At 40.4% G+C, this 21,942-nt stretch overlaps 1 protein-coding gene across 2 annotated transcripts in view; it reads right to left on the bottom strand.

The window, feature by feature from the left end:
* Positions 1-21,942, bottom strand: part of LOC127439950 (ATP-binding cassette sub-family A member 2-like) — a 94,454-nt gene that overhangs the window by 37,839 nt on the left and 34,673 nt on the right. For both annotated transcript variants that reach the window (XM_051696255.1, XM_051696256.1), the window contains exons 2-3: positions 15,010-15,103; positions 6,229-6,340 (exon numbers count right to left, since the gene is read on the bottom strand). In XM_051696255.1, coding sequence (XP_051552215.1) covers positions 6,229-6,340; positions 15,010-15,103 — 206 coding nt within the window. The remainder of the gene's footprint in view (positions 1-6,228; positions 6,341-15,009; positions 15,104-21,942) is intronic.

Here is a 21,942-nt window from a genome sequence, read left to right as displayed (position 1 = left end):
GAGAGAGAGAGAGAGATCAAAGAAATAAAGTTTAATAAGTGGAACAAGGGCAGAATAAAGAGTAGAATAAAGAGGAGAGAGAGTGTGATGAAAAGAACCATGAAAAGACCAGCTTATACAGCAAGAATTTCAAGTCTGGTTCAAACTGGTTTATGTTGATTATTGAGCCCGGTCTCATGAAATTTATGTAACCATAGCAAAATTTTTGCAAACAAAAATTACATGCTGTATTACACATTTGGCTGCAGTTTCCCAGTTAAATGTCCAGCGGGGGGAGGGGCACCAAAAGCAAGTGAAATGGTGTTGTAATCAGATGAAGTTTTTAAGGTGAATATTAGATAGAGGTTACGAGTAAAACGTACCTCCCTAACCTAAAACTTTAACCTAAACCTAACCAATAGTGATCTAATAAACAAAACAGACATCCCTACAATACCCAACGCCTGCACCTAACCGATAGTGTTTTCAAATGCAAATACGACATCAAAAGCACATTTTCTGAAGAAGCTACAACATTTTGTACCGCTGCTATGGCATTGTCGTTTAATGTTCACTTTCATTTCGAGCATCCTTGGCTGGGCTCAAACCTCGGTCTCCAAGTCCAAAGTTCAACCAAGAGGTGAGCTAACATGCAAGTTAATCACTTTGGAATAAGTGTGTAAATGTAGGTGAGTCTGTAATACAAGTGTTAAAATGTGTCATTTTTCAAATAATGCATTGGAGTAAAAGTGTGTCGATATCATATGCTTCCGATAACTGGAGATCAGTCTTTCACAATGTTGTGGTGGATTTTTTGGCCCACTTTTCTTCGCAGAACTGATTTAGTTCAGCCACACTGGAGGGTTTTCGAGCATGAACTGCCCGTTTAAGGTCCTGCCACAGCATCTCAATCAGGTTCAAGTCAGGACTTTGACTAGGCCACTCCAAAACTTTAATTTTGCTTCTTTTGAGGCAGGACTTACTCCTATGCTTTAGATCATTGTCTTGCTGCATAATCCAGTTGTGCTTGAGCTTCAGCTCATGGACTGATGACCGAATGTTCTCCTTCAGGATTTTCTGGTAGAGAGCAGAATTCATGATTCCCTCAATTATTGCAAGTCGCCCTGGCTCTGAAGCAGCAAAGCATCCCCACACCATCACACTACAACCACCATTCTTGACCGTAGGTATGTTCTTTTTGTGGCATTCTGTGTTTGATTTACACCAGATGTAATGGGACCCCTGTCTTCAAAACAGTTCCACTTTCGACTCATCAGTCCACAGAACAACCTTCCAAAAGGTTTGAGGATCATCAGTGTTTTGGCAAAATTTTGCCCAGTGTCTTCCTGCTAGTCGAGTCATGAACAGCGACCTTTATTGATGCGAGAGAGGCCTGCAGTTCCTTGAATGTTGTCCTCGGCTGTCGTCGTCGCTGTGCTTCACAAATTGGTGTAAACCAAATGGTGTGGAGAAGGCCATTTTTTCATGGGACATTGGTGTAAAGGGGATCTGCCAATATCCCTTTGTTAAACCCAATGTCGAATAAAAGCGTGCCATACCCAACTGATTGAGCAGTTCGTCAACACGAGGCACTGGTTAAGCATCAAATTTCGACACCGTGTTAACTTTCCTATAATCCACACAAAACTGGACCAAGCCATCGCTCTAAGGTACCAGAACCACCGGCTGGCCCAATCACTGTGGGATTCCTCTATTACCCCCATATCGAGCATGCCTTTAATTCTTCCCGTACTACCTGTTTCTTGTGTTCGGGTAAGCAGTAGGGATGACTATGTACCACTACCCTTGGGGTTGTCTCGATGTGGTGTTTTATGTGATTAGAGCGGCCAGGGAGAGGCAAGAACACTTCAGAGAAATTATTTTGCAACATGGCAACCTCTGTACATTGTGACAGTGAGAAGTGGTCTCCACAAGGGACCGGGGTGAACTGATTGGCTTTTAGATTCACCTCCGGTCCGAGCTTCTCCCTCTCCAGAACTACTGTCTCCAAGGACACGGGGACCGCCTCTCTCAATGGTTTTAGTAGGTTGAGGTGGTAAATATGACGTGCCCCACCCCAATCCATACGCACTACCTCATAGTCAACTTCCCCAACTCACTGTGTGACCTCAAAGGGCCCTTGCCATGTTTGCGAGTAATTTCGAGCTTGATGTGGGCAGCAATACAAGTACTTTATCTCCCTGAACAAACTCCGGTAGCCGAGCTCCCGTTATACAGCCAGGACTGACGTTCTTGCAACTGTAGAAAATTCTCCTGTGATAGACGCCCCAATGTGTAGAGTTTTGCTCTCAGGTCAAGAACGTACTGAATTTCATTTTTGCTCTGTGAAGGTTCCTCCTCCCAATTTTCTTTCATGACGTCTAACACACCACAGGGCTTACACCCATATAACAATTAAAATGGGGAAAACCCCGTGGAGGCTTGCGGGACCTCTTGCACTGCAAATAACAGGGTGTAGCGCAGAGGAGGGTGGGGCTGGGTGGAATGACGGATGCCCGGACCCCAATCAGCCTGATGAGGCGAGCGAGGGATAAAGGCGACCGAAGACGGCAGCTTGAGAGAGAGAGAATTATGGGCAGCTGCCCTGTATGTGTTTGTGTGTCTTTATTTAATTAAATATTATTTATATTATCAAGCCGGTTCTCGCCTCCTCCTTTCCATTGATGTGTTACATTGGTGCCGAAACCCGGGAGGGAGGAGGGATGCCCGTTGTAGAGTCCTCGACACTGCCGTCCACCCAGGGGAGCACCGCTGCCATCCGCCGGGGGACGGAGTAGCCCGACAGCGGGGAACGGCCGCCATCCGTGAGGCAAGGAGGGACGGGACTCCCCGACACGTGTCACCAGAAAAGCGGAGGAGCGTTCTGTCCACTGGGGGTCGGAGGTTTGACTTCAGTCCGCCCGGGGAGGAGCGGCTGTCGTCCGCCAGAGAGGGTGGAGGAGTGATTGGGGACCACGCGACGGCGCATCAGGGAACCGGTGAGTGAGCTTTTTCTCCCTCTCCTCTCTCTCTCGCACTGTCGCTCCGTGTTGGCCTTTCCCTAGCCTTTTTTTTGTTTTTGTTTTGTTTTCCCCTCCTGTCTCCTCCCAGGTCGAGGATGGCGGAATGACCTGCCGGCAGGCGGGGCGCAAGGCACGCCCCTCACCCCGGAATTCCCTAAGGATGGGGGAGCAGGAAACCTGTCCTTCCCCAGCGTCAGCCAGACGCGGAGCAGCCGCAGATGGCCTAGGCCATGCCTCCCCAGCCAGTACTTCACACATCCCACACCGATTTACTTTCTAACAGGACCCATCCACACACAACCCCTTCAATAATGATCGAAAAGCTGGCCAGTAAGTTCCCAAAATTAGCAGATGGGTGAGGTGAGGACTAACCACTGCCTCAATATTATGCTTTTGTCTGCTGAATATTACCGTAATGGTCACAATAGGATAATCATGAATATCCGTGCGCACACCTCACCTTCACCCGATTATTTGCCACCAATGCCCTGTTCTGAACCAAGCATTGATGAATGGAGGTTTGATTACAACCTGAATCCACCAAGGCTTGGTATGTACCCCCCTCAATACTCACGGGTATTTGGTCCATCCCTGCTCACCCTGGGGTGGTCTGTGGGGTGTCGGGGATCCAGATCAAGGCCCCCACCTTTATTACCGGGCACTGCTCTCGAACATGGCTCCCCACAACTCCAGCAGACCGGCCAAAGCCTCCCACCCACACTCATGGCAGTGTACTCCTTCACCTGAGATGAAGAGAGGGGAGAGACCGTGTTTGGGGAAGCAGAGAACCACCAAGACCGGCTCCCCATTTCTGGGGAAACAGAACAGGACAGAAGGAAGGGGGGAGAGAAAACAGGGGAGGAGATTTTAGAGGGGGGAAGGGCGTGGGGCGTGCCGGCCCCCAGATACGCTGTTAGATGGTCTTCCGCCAGCTGGATCGCTTCGTCCAGTGACGCCGGTTGGTGGCACTGGACCCACTCGGCCATCCACTTCGGCAACCGGGAGACAAACTGCTCCAGCACCACCAGGTTGATGACATCCTCGACGTCCCTGTCCTCCTTGGCCAGCACCCACCACCAGCAGGCATCACGGAGCTGCTGGGTGAAGGCAAACGGGCAGCCAACCTCGCTCAGTGTTAAGGAGCGAAAACACTGGTGGTGTTCTTCTGGGCTGTGGCCGACCCACTGCAAGGTGGACTTCTTCAGCACCGAGTAGTCAAGGAGGTTGGCGACCGGAAGCTGTTCCACGATCTGGGCTGCCCCGGTCAACAGCGGCAGAAGATGAACCACCCACTGTTCCGCCTGCCATTTCAGAGCTTTGGCTGTATGCGCTGCTACCGGGGACAGGGAGGCCTCCCCCTCATGGGGTACTATGGTTCGAAGCACCTGCCGGTCCTCCTCCTGGGTCCAAAGGTGCACCTCAAATTGCTGTTGCTTCTCCCTCCAAAGCTCCATGAGGGCCTGGTGTTGGCCCTGGTGGATGCTGGTAATGGACCTGAAGACTTCCAGTGGCAAGGACTCCATGACAGCGTATCCTTCCTCTATTCCTGGGTTTCGGCACCAGTGTAACAGATTCGAGGAATGAGGAAGTGGAAGATGGCGAATCCAACTCAAAGGTATATTATGATACACAAACACATTCATTTTTCTGCGTAACAGTGAAGCTTCAGACATAAACTCAAACATTGGCTGCATTGACACACACACACACACACACACACACACACACACGTAGGCTCGGGTCCCTCTTCCTCACTTTGAGGTCTGGCCCCTTTTATTTTCCCCGTCTCTCACTGTGAACAAAGAAACAGCAATTCATCTCAGGTGAAAACCCATACCGCTTCCTCTCTCCCCAGACGAATACTCGACCACACCCTCGCCTCCACAGACACATTCAGTCTCCTAGAAATGATCGTAGTTTGGTAGAACAACAGCAAAGGACCTTGTGAAGATGCTGGAGGACACAGGTAGACAAATATTTATATACACAGTAAAATGAGTCCTACAGTATATCGACATAACCTGAAAGGCTGCTCAGCAAGGAAGAAGCCACTGCTCCAAAACTGCCATAAAAAAGCCAGACTACAGTTTGCAAGTGCACATGAGGACAAAGATCTTACTCCTCTGGTCTGATGAAACAAAAATGTAACTGATTGGCTATAATGACCATTGTTATGTTTGGAGGAAAAAGGGTGAGGCTTGCAAGCCGAAGAACACCATCCCAACTGTGAAGCATGGGGTTGGCAGCATCATGTTGTGGGGGTGCTTTGCTGCAGAAGGGACTAGTGCACGTCACAAAATAAATGGCATCATGAGGAAGGAACATTATGTGGATATATTGAAGCAACATCTCAAGACATCAGCCAGGAAGTTAAAGCCCGGTCGCAAATGGGTCTTCAAAATGGACAACGACCCCAAGCATACCTCCAAAGTTGTGGCAAAATGGCTTCAGGACAACAAAGTCAAGGTATTGGCCATCACAAAAATTTGTGGGCAGAACTGAAAAAGCGTGTGCGAGCAAGGAGGCCTACAAACCTGACTCAGTTACACCAGTTCTGTCTGGAGGAATGGGTCAAAATTCCAATAACTTATTGTGAGGAGCTTGTGGAAGGCAAACCAAAATGTTTGACCCAAGTTAAACAATTTAAAAGGCAATGCTACCAAATATTAACAAAGTGTATGTAAACTTCTTACCCAGTGGGAATGTGATGAAAGAAATGAAAGCTTAAATCATTCTCTCTGCTATTATCCTGACATTTCACATTCTTAAAAAGTAGTGATCCTAACTGACCTAAGACAGGCAATGTTTTCTAAATGTTTTAAATATCAGGACTTGTGAAAAACTGAGTTTAAATGTATTTGGCTAAAGTGTATGTAAACGTCTGACTTCAACTGTATACTGGTGACCACTGAGCAGTAATGCTCGTGTTTTCAGCAGGGCAGGTCATGTTTAGGTGCATGTGAAGATCCATTACAAACCATCATGAATGCATGTAACAGCTAAGCACAGATATAATAGGCCTATCTATTTCACAGACTAACAGTTCAGATATGATCACTATTACAGGTGGTAATGGTGACTGCTGTTCGCACCATTGATTCAAGCTGGCTGAATGAGAAATGAATCCAATATAGCTTGTTTTACAGAGAGAAAGAGCATGAGAGAGAAACAGATAATATCAGAAACAGAATGAGAGAGAGTGTAGGTGGTTTAAGTTCTGACTCACGTGGAGTTTTTATACTGCAGGAAGCCAAACTCATCCCGCTGACCATCCGGACACAGAGACTGCATGATGGGAATGATGCCCGCTGAGGTGAGAGGGGCCGCGCTGTAGAAGGCTGAACACAGCCAGGGAAAAACAGACCACCAGGGCAGAGGGAGGGAGAGAAGGTGGATGGAGGTGACAGAAGAGTGAAATTCATTGTTGTGATGAGGTTTAAACGTAGATGAGGATATGAGTTTTTAGGATGCATGTATGGATGGAGATAAATATTTATGACCAGGGATATGAATGAATGGAAGAGTGTAAGAAGGATTGCGGGATGTGATAATAGTAGAATAAACAATGGAAGTGACATTTTCCGAGGTCCACGGATCAAGGAAACAGGTTTGGGAGAAGATTAGAAAAAGGAGAGAGAGAAGAGGCAGCCGTCACTTATCAGAGAGCAAACAAAGGGTCACAGAGGGTTTCAGATGTCAGATGGGTTTGATAAACTCTAAGTGGCCTTTAGATTATTCACTTCATCACACATACACACAGTCGAGTGGACAAGCTGTCACTGAAGCAGAGAGACATCAGCATCACTGTGTTGTACAGCTATTCTACACCCACATTCTGCCAGTCACGTCTATAAGAACACATGAGTGGTATTCAGTATGAGTCACTTCCTCACTGCAATCTGCTCCTGCCCACAGTCAACATAGAGAAAAATCTCAGGGAGGATAAATGTTTTGTTTTTCAAAGTGCCTGTCAATAGCAGCTTATGAGAGTGAACTGTACTTTGTAAGGGGGATTTTTGCCACTTTATTAAAAGAGACCGTAGAAAGAGGACAATAATTATTTGGTAGACAAATATAGGGTGGGTTTAAGAAACGAGACATGCTGCTTGCAAAAAGTTCTTACTTACGAGGGCTGGGTTCCCACTCACACATAAGTAGTACTTAATTTCTATGGCGTGTTTCCCAAAAGCATTGCTATCTATGTAGTGCACATCGTTCATAAATTAACACAAGATTTGGATCACTCGTAAATCCATTACATGCTACTTAAATGGATCTTTCTTTGATCATTCAGTTTATCAGAGGCAAAGTGACATTTCATAAATTATATTAAAGAATTGATCAAATTTTTGATTAAAAAATTAAAATAAAAAAAAATCGAATTGGAAAGCTATAATATAAAGGCCTACACCATTTCCAAGGATAAAAAAAAGTGTTGGCAAAAATTACATTTCAAACAATATGCTACTCCGTAGTCTGTGCATGCGAAAGGAAAGGCCTAAATTTAATAGGCCTAAAATTACTCCAACGTAAAATAAAGTATAACATTAGTAAGTATGATCTTGATAGCGCTGCAACGTTATCGGGAAACCCAGCTGAGTTTCATGCATTTAAGAGATTTTGGTCAGAATAAAATGGATGCATTGGGCAATTTAATTTCTTTCTCTCTTTTTCTTTTCCCAACAAAGTCAGGTAAGTTTTTTTGGCACTAGTGCAACAAAATGAAGAGGAAAGGAGATTCATTTGGTGTGTAATTTATGCTTTCTCTATGTTTTTTATCAACACTAAAAATAATGGGAAATGTAGTTTGTTGTTAGTTTTGTTTTGTCCTAAACCGACTAAATGAGTAATGTTTTCTTCATCGCTATTCTTCATCAACAGAACACAAATCGTGCAAAAACTAAATTGTACAGTCGACATTCACAATGAGATTGTATTTATGAGCAATACCAGTTTGCTTGTGTCATTTTTTACAACTCGGAAAGTCGGGGCTCAAAGAAAATCCTGAGTTTCCCAATGGGTATTTGAGGTGGCATTCATGTCAACTTATCTCATAAAAATGATAATTTGGATGTGACTTAAAGACAGCAACAGGCCAGATTCTAACCTGCATCTCCGGCATGAACACCATGGCTCAATGCATCTGGAGCATGAGCGTTAACGCCAAGCAACGGCTCTGACAGCAACTGTAATAATGAGTACATGTTTTTGTGTTTTGGATCAGTCATGATAGAGTTTGTCTGATTATCAAAATGGTCATAAGAGAAAAATAAATGTATACAAATGCATCACAAATCCAACTGCCTAAAATGTACCACTCTCTTTTAGACAACGTTTCTCTGATAAAATGATCCCTTTCCATGTCTCTGCCCTACATTGATCTGGTAATGACTAAATTAGGGCTATAATGGCTCAGATTATTTAAAAGCCTTAATGAATGTATGGCTTTGAAAAATGTGATCCTCCATTAGAGTCTTAGTCAACTCAGATTCATCTCTCTTCACTTTGGCATCCCTGCCTGAAATGCAAACACGAGGCAGCTTGCACTGATGGAGGGATGCAGAAGGTTACTTAATGGCAGGGTTCATACAGATGCTTCAAAGTCAAATTCAAGGACTTTCAAGGACTTTTCAAGCACACTTTTCAAGGACTATGCTCGAGATGTCATTAAACACCACTTATTATAATTACAACAATGAGCATCTTTAACTACATATTCTCACAGTAAACATTCTTGGTTCATTCATGACGAAATTGATGTGCAACTGTAGTGTGATCCCTTAAAACGCACAAAAGTGAAAAACTGGGTTCATAAACAGTAGCTGTGTTACATGTTTTCTAAAATCACACAACAGATTTATGTGAGGAACTGACCGAAATTGCAAATGGGTCATTCTCAAAAAATTTTGACTTTGCAACTTACAAAATATTGAAATTTTCCATTTAGTTCAGTTTTTGCCAATAAATGCTGAGGGTAAACATTTTGTAACATGTTGACATTAATTTTTATTCATAAAGGACAACTTGGCTGTTGTTCTTTCTTTTATTATTTAATTTTGTTTCACGAACGAAGCAAGTTAACACTAAGTTAACACTAATGAGGGTTAAATGGGTTACAACACCACATTTTGAGTTTTGTGTGAAAATATTAGTTAAAATGTGAATAACTTTTTAACATGCTGGGAAAAATCACTATATGCATATTTAGCAGCCTCTGAACTTAAACCTTAAAAAAAAAAAATTCTACAACTTTTTGTATTAAATTGTTTTTGTTTAAAAAAAAAAAAAAAAAAAAAGGTTTTAACATTGATAAAACCAATAACATGAATCAAGGGACAAACATTATTTTTAAATTATTACAATTATTAATAATAATTTTGTTTTGCTTTGCTTTTTTGCACACTTAGGCCTTGCACTAATGCTTTTATTAAAAATGAATGGTTAGGTTATACAATTATTAAAAAAAATTTTTTTTTTTTCTTTTTTTCGCTATTTGAAAGCTTTTTCATGACTAAAAAAGTCAAGGGACATGTTTGTCAACATATTTTGATATTGACAAATGTTGTCAGAAATAACCTATTTATGTGAGACACAAAGGCTTTCTTTACACAAGGGGGCGCTAGACGGCTCACAAAACTGAATCCTCCATTGATCTGCATTCAAATCATTCAAAACTTTTACATCTCATATAATTTTTTCACTCTGGAGAGTAAATTGTAATTAAAACTGATAGTTGCAAGGATTCATACTTAAATCCGCAACAGCAGTATCTATAAAATATATTTTTTTTAAGTCCTCCTGTAACACTTGATTGTGATAGGCCCATTCTGAATAGCACTGCCAAAAGTAACAGGTGCCACGTGACAGCGCGGTATGTGCGCTGCCTGCTTCAGCAGTGGTCTAGTGGTCTGTCGTCATGTTTTTCCAAAAATAAATAAATACATTTAATTCATTAAATGATTTAAGCAACGTATTTTAAGATTTTCTATAATTCAATACGTTTTTAAGCACCTCTTGGTAAAAATTGCTATTTTCAAGGGTTTTCCAGGACTTAAATTTGAAAATGCCAAATTCAAGTACTTCAAGCACTTCAAGCACCTTGTACGAACCCTGTTAATGGTAAGTGCTGACACTTTTCCTCCCCTAAGTGTTTTGTCACTGTGGCTAGTGGCCTGTGGAATTGGCATCCTTTTCCAACGTCGCCCGCTCTTTAAAAAAAAGAAAAAAGGAGCCCCACCGCCAGCCACGGCACTTTCTCTCAGAAGAAGCAATGTTAGCTAAATGGTGCTCACAACTATCAGCACTTGACGACTCTGCAAAAACTCTTGATTGACGTTTTAACGCTGAGCTGTGTCATATTTCTGCTGCTCCAGTGACAGGTTGTCTGCTCAGAAGAGGTAGCGCTGTTTATTGCCTCGATTTCCCTCAAACTCTTATTTCCGACATCTGCTTCCTCTCTGCAAACACCGCTGAGGATTAAAAGAGCAAAGATCAGTCAGGGGAAATAACCTGATGGCTCAGTAAGTGGATGAATTTAGTCAGGGAGGGTTTGTGTGTGTGTGAGAGTGTCAAACAATTAGAGTCACAGCTCATTGGTTGTGGTAAACACAGATTTTTTAAGGAAATGCTGTTTGAATGGTGTGCTGCTGTAAGACAGATCCTTTGTTCATGCTGATTGTGGGTTATATTGATGTTTACACACAGAGACATATGGGGGCCCAACACCTACACCTCAACGCCCCCTTTACATCTAGCATTAACATGCATTTTCAGTGTTCAAAGCACAATCGGACAGCATCTGACCACATTAAAAGCTAGGATTAAATGCACCCAAGATGCATTGGGCCTATTTACACTTAGGGGGTATTTATTTACACTTGGTCACTTCATGCATTTTTACTGATCGGATTCCTATCCAACTGGGTATGTACATTCCATTTACACTAGACCACATAACAGGGTCACCACAAAACGTAATCATATTAATCAGATCTACAATTCCTGTGCTTTATGCAAATATAATGCTGTTCACTTCCGTGATGATGCAAATGTCAGGCAATTCAATTTTGCTGCATTTACTGTGGCTAAAAATAGGAGATGGCAAAAATTAATTGACAATTGTGGTTCAAAACGCAACAGTTGTTATGCCGCATTTACTTCGTCATCTTTGGGCTCCCAGACTTCTGTATGCTGACATAGTTCTATTTGGGAGGACTAAAGATTACACGTGGCCAACCAGATGCATTTCCATTGGCTGAGTAATGTCTTTCATGCAATCGGATTGCCATCCTTCTCAAATACACTGAATTTACACTTTGGTCATTTTCATGATCGGATAGCTATTCGTATATACGGTAGTGACCAATTGTAAATACCCCCTTGCCACTTTCATGATTGGATTATGATTGCATCACTCCAACTACATTTAGAATACATCAGGAATGAATTCTGACCACATACAGGTGCATCTCAATAAATTAGAATGTCGTGGAAAAGTTCATTTATTTCAGTAATTCAACTCAAATTGTGAAACCCGTGTATTAAATAAATTCAATGCACACAGACTGAAGTAGTTTAAGTCTTTGGTTCTTTTAATTGTGATGATTTTGGCTCACATTTAACAAAAACCCACCAATTCACTATCTCAAAAAATTAGAATATGGTGACATGCCAATCAGCTAATCAACTCAAAACACCTGCAAAGGTTTCCTGAGCCTTCAAAATGGTCTCTCAGTTTGATTCACTAGGCTACACAATCATGGGGAAGACTGCTGATCTGACAGTTGTCCAGAAGACAATCATTGACACCCTTCACAAGGAGGGTAAGCCACAAACATTCATTGCCAAAGAAGCTGGCTGTTCACAGAGTGCTGTATCCAAGCATGTTAACAGAAAGTTGAGTGGAAGGAAAAAGTGTGGAAGAAAAAGATGCACAACCAACCGAGAGAACCGCAGCCTTATGAGGATTGTCAAGCAAAATCGATTCAAGAATTTGGGTGAACTTCACAAGGAATGGACTGATGCTGGGGTCAAGGCATCAAGAGCCACCACACACAGACATGTCAAGGAATTTGACTACAGTTGTCGTATTCCTCTCGTTAAGCCACTCCTGAACCACAGACAACGTCAGAGGCGTCTTACCTGGGCTAAGGAGAAGAAGAACTGGACTGTTGCCCAGTGTTCCAAAGTCCTCTTTTCAGATGAGAGCAAGTTTTGTATTTCATTTGGAAACCAAGGTCCTAGAGTCTGGAGGAAGGGTGGAGAAGCTCATAGCCCAAGTTGCTTGAAGTCCAGTGTTAAGTTTCCACAGTTTGTGATGATTTGGGGTGCAATGTCATCTGCTGGTGTTGGTCCATTGTGTTTTTTGAAAACCAAAGTCACTGCACCCGTTTACCAAGAAATTTTGGAGCACTTCATGCTTCCTTCTGCTGACCAGCTTTTTAAAGATGCTGATTTCATTTTCCAGCAGGATTTGGCACCTGCCCACACTGCCAAAAGCACCAAAAGTTGGTTAAATGACCATGGTGTTGGTGTGCTTGACTGGCCAGCAAACTCACCAGACCTGAACCCCATAGAGAATCTATGGGGTATTGTCAAGAGGAAAATGAGAAACAAGAGACCAAAAAATGCAGATGAGCTGAAGGCCACTGTCAAAGAAACCTGGGCTTCCATACCACCTCAGCAGTGCCACAAACTGATCACCTCCATGCCACGCCGAATTGAGGCAGTAATTAAAGCAAAAGGAGCCCCTACCAAGTATTGAGTACATATACAGTAAATGAACATACTTTCCAGAAGGCCAACAATTCACTAAAAATGTTTTTTTTATTGGTCTTATGATGTATTCTAATTTTTTGAGATAGTGAATTGGTGGGTTTTTGTTAAATGTGAGCCAAAATCATCACAATTAAAAGAACCAAAGACTTAAACTACTTCAGTCTGTGTGCATTGAATTTATTTAATACACGAGTTTCACAATTTGAGTTGAATTACTGAAATAAATGAACTTTTCCACGACATTCTAATTTATTGAGATGCACCTGTATTTGACAAAGGTGTAAATGCTAAGAAATTTTTCTTTTCTCCATAGAAGTAGATAAGTAATATAATATGTAAGTGGCGTTTTCCACTTTGCATGGGTAAGTGCAATCACACTGCACACACTCCGATCACACTGGGGATGCATTGTGTAAATGCAAAGTGTAAATGCAATCTAGCTAAAGAATCTCCAGATCCTATATGGATAAAATGCATGTTAATCCCAGATGTAAATGGGACATTATTGTTTTTATCACTCACTTCTGGCAGAAGACATGTGTATGTATGTGTGTGTGTGTGTGTGTGTGTGTGTGGGCAGGTTTAAGTGGTTTACGAGGACTTTTTTTTTAGGTTACAAACTGGTGATTACAGAGTATTATGCTATAAATGTGGTTAGAGGACATTTCTAGTGTCCCCATAATTCAAATCGCTTAAAAAAAACAAACATACTAAATGATGTTTTATTGAAAATGTAAAGATGCAGAAAGTTTTTTGTGATGGTTAGGTTTAGGGGTAGGGTTAGGGGATAGAATCTATAGTTTGTACAGTATAAAAATCATTATGTCTATGGAGAGTCCTCATAATGATAGCTGCACCAACATGTGTGTGTGTGTGTGTGTGCGCGCGCGCGTGCGTGCGTATGTATGCGGATATCTGGCCAGGCTCTAATATGCACTTCGACTGTAGTAGTAATTCAGGGCTAGATCTTTTAACCATTAGACTGATGTGTGAAACAGGATAAAATTGACACAATGACAAATACACAGCAATGACACAGTAAATACGTTAGAGTCCACGGCAAAACACAGACACATAATTAGAGGACTCACAGTGGAGAAATACCATTAACCCAAAGCATTCAGCCACATGAAAAACAAACAATGTTTTGACTTACACACTGGTCCAGCATGCAGTGAACATGCACCAAGAGAAAGAGAGAGAATAAGATAAAGAGAGAGGTAGAGAGAGATGTAGAGACAGAGAGAGAGAGAGAGATAAAAAGTATTGAGCAAAGGACAGATGATAGGGAGAAGCACAAAATAAAAGAAAATATGGTGTGATTTCAGCATTGGAAATAACAGAGACATTGTGATGATGACATACAAATGTGGGTGTTCTACATGGCTAAAGCACTTGTTTAACAGCCAAACAACCTTTGCAATCAGTGCCAGATTAGCAAAGTTAAATGATGTGACCACATAGAAAAGTAGATAAACTCTATCATTTATATATATATATATATATATATATATATATATATATAATGTAATAAAATTGTCTTGTTTCCATGGAACACAAACAGAGATGTTAGGCAGAATGTTCACATTGTATGCTTTTTTGTATGTAAAAGAACAATGACCATGGGCTTTCAATCTCCAAAAAGAAAAAAATAAAGCACCATAAAAGTGGCCTATATGGCTTGTGCACTAAATTCAAAGTCTTTTAAAGCCATACAATAGCTCTCAAATCTTGTTTACTCATGTGCATTTTCAAACTTGATGGCAGGTGTCAAGCTAGAGTTGTCGTCAGTGACTCCAAAGCTAATCGAACTTGATGCCCCAAGTTTAAATAAGCAGATGTGCGAATGACTGAAGCAATGTCTACTTTTGTTGTATGGGAAAGAGCAGCATGAACATTCTATAAATTTCTTATTTTGTGTTCCAAGGAGGCAAGACATGATGGGTTTGGAACAACATGATGGTTAAAATGATGACAGAATTTTCATTTTTGTTGTGAGCTCTCTTTAATGACTGATAAAGTACTATTACTGTGGAACTGTGCTTTGGATTTCACAAGAAAAATCCTAGGTAAACTACAGTGGTGCTTTCACTTTGATAAGAATGTTGTTTGATCTCTAGGGGGCGATGGTTAGCTGAGTTGGGGTAGGCGCCACCCTACACTTCTTTCTCTTCAACACTTCTTCATCCTGTACTCCTCTCCCTGTGCTGTCTCCCTGTGTGGACCTTACCTTCTTTCACAGGAATGGCCGGCTTCTTCTGTCGCAAGCCCAGAAGAATGAAGAAGAGCACCAAGGGGATGAAGATCTCAAATGCAAGTACCCACTGCAGAGATAAACAAGCAAACATATAGAGAAACAGGTTATGATAACCACACGGACCATAGTAAGTTTTCAGCCACATTGGCTGGTGGTTGCATTCACAGTCTTGCATGATTGATTCACTGGAGTTGGTGTGAACTTCTCTGGTTTGTGGGCCAGGGTTTGCCCTGCCGTAACCACACTATCTGGTGGCAAAAAGCATCTTTCTCCATTGATGGCCATTCAAATGTAGCTATAAATTTAGATGGAATAAACAACATTTTTCAAACTGCAGATATTTCATTTTATAATAGTAAATGTTTTACCAAAGACAGATGTTTTTGTGAAGTGCTCTTAAAAGCCTGAAACTGACACCTTTCCCTGTCTTCAACCTTTCTCTTGGTGCCATCAGCCAATCAGTATGTTCTAATAATGTAATTTTCTGGCTCCAGGGTGGTTAGTCACATGGCATTTATGGCTCAAGTCATTGGCTCAAAAACCGCCGTTTTCAAAACTGTGTCTATGAGAAAAGATGGTAGCAAACGGCAAGTATCAGCCGAGAAACTGCCATTGAGATATATGGGTATGCTAACGGATATCTTATAGACCTCCTTGAGACATTGTCCCGCTGATTGAGTAGATTTGATTCTGTAAATAACAGGCTGACCTATTGAAGACTCTCCCATTTGCTGAACAGACAGTATTTGTTGGCTACCATACCTGCTAGTGCTTCCAAAGTGACCGTTCCAACAATAAAGAGATGTGAGAGGAAAGTGAAATGAAAGATATTGCATATACACACACAAACAGAGGTGTGCACACAAATACACACTCCACAGTAGGTGGTTGGAGAGAGATGTCAAACATTTTCAGGCACACCGTTTAAAAGTATGCAAAGTACAGCAAAAAAAAAAGCTGCACCTCTCAACACCTCTTGCTGCATTGTTCCCTCTCTCTATTTATCTTCCTCACTCTCTGCAGGGGACTTGTTTTTGGAGAGATCTCAACTAGCCGTCTGAGAAATAAGCTGTTGGTTGATGTGTAGACTGTGATTAGAAACTTGCAGAGTTTACAGCCGAGGGTCCTATTTATAGCTGAGCATAGATCAGCCTTTTAGTCTACTCCATTGATGTGCATGTGGCAAATTTGTGTGCTTGTAGAGGTGGGGGAAAAATTGATATGTCAAAATATTAAAGTGAGGCACTATCTACTGTCATTGTACTGAAAAGATGGCCCATGACTTTCATTATTACAACTCCTTTTGTGTTCTGCTTAAGAAAGTCATACGAGTTTGGAATTTTTGTTTTTGGGTGAACTATACTTTTAATATATTTGGGAAAAAAGTAGATTAAGTACCAGTCGAAATGTATTGGCAAAAATGCACTGTGGCATTTGGTCAACACAGGCTACTTCTTAATTATTGCTATTCAACCTAAATGCTTACTCTGAATGAGCTTAGAATATCAGGCTATACATGTTTCATTTGTAAGGATGTCCATACAGTTCCTTTATACAGCTAGGCTGCAAGAGGTTTTGTGTAATGAAAAATACATTGAAGCTATTTCCTCATGTTGTTGTTGTTGTTTTTTTTTTTTTAAACTAGCACTAACATTGCTACGCTTTTCATCTGTGGCTCTTCGATGAAGAAAAACGGAACGTAACAGCGCTAGCCACTACCCGTATCAATTATCAGCCGGCTCAATGAACAGGGCAGTGCGAGCGCAGAGCAGTCTCACCTACGCAGCGCAAATCAGTATAAACAGCGCTGCGAGAAGCGTGGCGCGAAACTCAGTTGAATTTGGCTGTGGAAAAACCCTATGAAAACACTTAGTGTCTCTTGACTTGGTGATTTAATGAGTTTAAACCATGTTTAATGGTACACCATTATAAACAACACTGACCAGAACATAAATAGCAAGGCTGTACAAACCACACATCACCACCCTAACAAAATTGTACCTTGGATTTACTATAGTAACACTTACTGTGTTAACAATGGTATTTTGGCAGATGTGCAATGTGTTATATTCATACTAAATATTTGTATATATTTATATAGTCCTATTAAATAATACATTCCTGTTACAATTATGTCAGTTTCAAAAAGGTTCTATTTTGGTTTTTTAGTTTCTAAATGTATAATCTGTCATTTCATAACAAAAATGCCATAGTTTGTTTTGTTGAAGTTACTCACTATCGTAGTATTGAGCCATGCTTGGTTTTACCAGTGACTACCTGTGATCTAGTTACAAATATCACTTAAAACTACGGACAATAATGGAGGAACTATGGCAACTTTTCCTAATTATTATGGACCAAGCAATCAGTTTTTCTTCGGTGCAAAATCTGTTCTAGAATCTGCTCTTTGATTGTAGAAAAAAGTAACTGGCTTTGTTTGCCTATAGAAATTCAAAGAGATGACTGTACTTAATCAGTAGGATCACATGCAGAATATTTCAATTTAGCCCTATATAAATTAGGTAGGCCTATATATAAATAAACCTTTTTACAGATGTTACTGTTGCATCAAGTCAAAATCAATGCTATATTGTCTAATGTGCATTTCAGTGCAAAATAATATAAAACATATAATAATGTCATTATTTTTATTAGTTTCTATCATTAATTATAATTTTATTTTTTAAAATTAAGGACAAAAAATATTTATTTTCCACTTTGTTACCAAATCAGGTGCTGGTGCCACAATCTGTAGAACTTGGTTGCACTCTCTTATGTTAGTCTGGAGCCCTGTGGTGACATGTATGTTTTGTTAGATAGGTTTATATTTTCTATTGGTGTTTATGATTACATAAAAATGTGAAGTTTATTAAGACAAAAATAATGCAGCAGCAAAAATTAACAGTAATTCCAGTGAAAGTCTTCAATAGAAAATAAGCCAGTTCTCTTAACACATTTTTTCAACTTGTATCTAGACTTCAGACTTGGGATGTACACGGTTATTGTTCTTAACATTCGGTTAACCACGAGGTTTCATGAACGGTTAATCGTTAATCGAGTCGGGACGCGGGAATAAAGAATGTTTATCGTGAAGGAATTTCCTCAAACACCACATAGCAGCAACAAAAGTGCACAGTTATCTATCTGTCGAGTTCGGGCTGGGTTGAAGACCTCTGTTGCACATGTAGAATAACTGAATAGTGATTTTGATATTCGAATAGTGGCGCGTCGAGCGGATGTCTACTATCCATGCACATCCCTACTTCAGACCACATTTTTGTTCGCTTTAGTTGAAGGATACCAGTCTATTTTTCAATCACACAGTTATTTTTTGGAAACCAGTCAGTTGAAATATTACTGTAATTTACTACAAATAATAAAATAAGAATTATTTTTGTTATTAATAATAATAATAAATATTAGAATTGTATTATACAGTAGTAATGTATTTTAGTCATAATTTCTTTAACTTTAAAACCCTGGGACTTTTATTTTGATGGAACATTCAAGGAAGAGGGTGACCATAGAGCGTGTTTGGACTAGTTCACAGTAGTTAAATGTTCAAAATCTGGTGAATTGCTCCTCTGGTTCCGATCTCAATGCATTTTACAGTATAAGCGAACCGAACTATCGAGCATCTACACTGGCTGCCAAAAGTTTGGAATAATGTACAGATTTTGCTCTTATGGAAAGAAATTGGTACTTTTATTCACCAAAGTGGCATTCAACTGATCACAATGTATAGTAAGGACATTAATAATGTGAAAAATTACTATTATAATTTGAAAGAAATGTTCAGAACTTCTTAAACTACTTCAAAGAGTTCTCATAAAAAAATCCTCCATGTGCAGCAATGACAGCTTTGCAGATCCTTGGCATTCTAGCTGTCAGTTTGTCCAGATACTCAGGTGACATTTCACCCCACGCTTCCTGTAGCACTTGCCATAGATGTGGCTGTCTTGTCGGGCACTTCTCACGCACCTTACAGTCTAGCTGATCCCACAAAAGATCAATGTGGTTAAGATCCATAACACACTTTTCCAATTATCTGTTGTCCAATGTCTGTGTTTCTTCGCCCATTCTGACCTTTTCTTTTTGTTTTTCTGTTTCAAAAGTGGCTTTTTCTTTGCAATTCTTCCCATAAAGCCTGCACCCCCGAGTCTTTTCTTTACTGTTGTACATGAAACTGGTGTTGAGCAGGTAGAATTCAATGAAGCTCTCAGCTGAGGACATGTGAGGCATCTGTTTCTCAAACTAGAGACTCTGATGTACTTATCCTCTTGTTTAGTTGTACGTCTGGCCTTTCACATCTATTTCTGTCCTTGTTAGAGCCAGTTGTCCTTTGTCTTTGAAGACTGTAATGTATGAAGTCTTCAGTTTTTTGGCAATTTCAAGCATTGTATAGCCTTCATTCCTCAAAACAATGATTGACTGATGAGTTTCTAGAGAAAGCTGTTTCTTTTTTGCCATTTTTGACCTAATATTGACCTTAAGACATGCCAGTCTATTGCATAATATGGCAACTCAAAAACAAACACAAAGACAATGTTAAGCTTCATTTAAAGAACCAAATAGCTTTCAGCTGTGTTTGATATAATGGCAAGTGATTTTCTAGTACCAAATTAGCAATTTAGCATAATTCCTCAAGGATAAGGTGTTGGAGTGATGGCTGCTAGAAATGGGGCTTGTCTAGATTTGATCAAAAATTACTTTTTTCAAACAGTGATGGTGCTGTTTTTTACATCAGTAATGTCCTGACTATACTTTGTGATCAGCTGAATGCCACTATGGTGAATTAAAGTACCAATTTCCTTCCGAAACAGCTAAATCTGTACATTATTCCAAACTTTTGACCGCCAGTGTACATCTGAGATGTAGTTCTTGTGGAGTGCTCAATGTGCCGCTCTGAGAGCTGAAAACAGCAGCGTATCATCAGGCAGCGCATGCTATGTGTGTGAAAGAGAACAGAGCACTGCTCATTTACTGAAGCGCACTGCACATGCAGACTATTTATTTATAAAATGCAGCCTTTTAGATTCACAAAGCTATCGTATGTCTAAAAGAGACTTAATATCATATAGAATACATCAGTTGTGCTTTTATGGTTCTTTTAAGTCATTTTTGGAACTTGATAGTAACAACCATGACTAACACACGGTATCGGATTTGGATCGGGCTCATCGGACCTGATCCGGGTAAGAACGCCAGTATCTGAGCCAATACCGAACAAGGTATCGGATCAGTGCACCCCTACAAAGCATCAAAGTCCAATGAACATAAATGAGAAACAAGTGAGTGAAAAATCGCAATATGTAAAGTTTTGAATTGCAATGCACTTCACATTGAATATTATCGCAACACAGATATCAATATAATATCGAATTGCCAGGTTCCTGCTAATTTCCAGTCCTTCTGTAATTGGCTAGAAAGGCTGATCTCAGATCAATGTCAAAGAGCATCCTGTCTCTCTGAACACAATGTGTCTTTCACAATAGCACAGCATCACCACAAAAACACTTACTCCACACCCCACCTCTGTTTGTCTGTCAACTCTGTTTACAAGTGACAACCGAAGGTTAAGAGCGTTTTCTCTCTCTGTCAGACACTCTCCCCATCTCTTCCTCTGAAGGTCACAACAAACAAGAAGCTCCTTTTACATGCATCTCTCACAATACACAAAGGCACAGCTGACACGCTACACAAAGCTTCGGTTACAAGAACCGCTGAGAAACTCCCAGCAAAAGAGAATTTGTTTCATAAATTCCTTTGGTTTATGGATTTCAAGCCTAAGAATAGGAAAAGAAAAATATTTGAATATTGAACCTAATTGAATATTGTTTGCTATCAGTGAGCTTAGAATCCTATTTTGAATGTTGGAGGTTTACCATCTATAGTTTATGAAGCCACTGTGTCTGTCTATAAGCAGTGCTCCGATCCAGTAGATATTACATAAACTCTGAGACACCCTCTGTTTTTTTCTCATATTATATATACAGTATATATACACAGTACATATATATGTACTGTGTATATATACTGGGGGCTTACTGTATATATCTAGTATATATTTACAGCATATACTTTTTCTTAGTAAGCAAATTCGTTTGCTTAACAAAACCTTCATTGATCGACTGGAATCATGTGAATTACTGTTATGCTGCCTAAATGTGACTTTTGGACCATCAAAATGCTGGCTTCTGCTTACTTGCATTTTAAGGAACTGACAGAGCTCTAAAAATCTTAATTTGTGTTCTGCTGAAGAAAGACATACACATCTGGGATGGCATTAGGGTAAGTGAATAATGAGAGAATTTTCATTTTTGGGTGAACTATTCCTTTAAGTAGTATTAAAGGAAATGTTAAGTGTGGAAACAGGAAATCAGATGGGAAAAGGAGTAAGATAAAGCCTGGATTCAAACCACAGTCACTAAGACAACACTACACATTCACACACGTCTTTACACCCCACACCACTGCAGTGACACCTATTGACTAGTTTGTCATATATTCCTCTGGATTCACAAAGACTATTGGGGTGCAAATAGCTGCAGTGTGTGGAAGATGCTATTTACACCAAATAGAGACTCAGAATATGATTACATAACATGAACAGTTGTCCATCTTTCTAATTCTAAAATAGAGTACATTTACATTTTTACATTTTACAGAGTTAGCATTACAATCACCAGTTCAGTTGTATTTTGCCAAATATTCCTATCAGTTTCTTCTGCTAATCCAAGTTTAATATTTTTAATTAAACAGCACAGTAAATAGATTTTCAGTTAGATCAATAACATGTGATGCACCCAGCTATTTCTACAGACATCACATATAATCATGTTTTGGAGTTAACAAAATTAAAAGGCCCATCAATTTTTGAATTTTCAGGAATTTGCTTCTTCATAT

Source organism: Myxocyprinus asiaticus, chromosome 4 (genome assembly GCF_019703515.2).
Source record: "Myxocyprinus asiaticus isolate MX2 ecotype Aquarium Trade chromosome 4, UBuf_Myxa_2, whole genome shotgun sequence".
Lineage (NCBI taxonomy): Eukaryota > Metazoa > Chordata > Actinopteri > Cypriniformes > Catostomidae > Myxocyprinus > Myxocyprinus asiaticus.
This window is presented reverse-complemented; position numbering and strand designations above follow the sequence as displayed.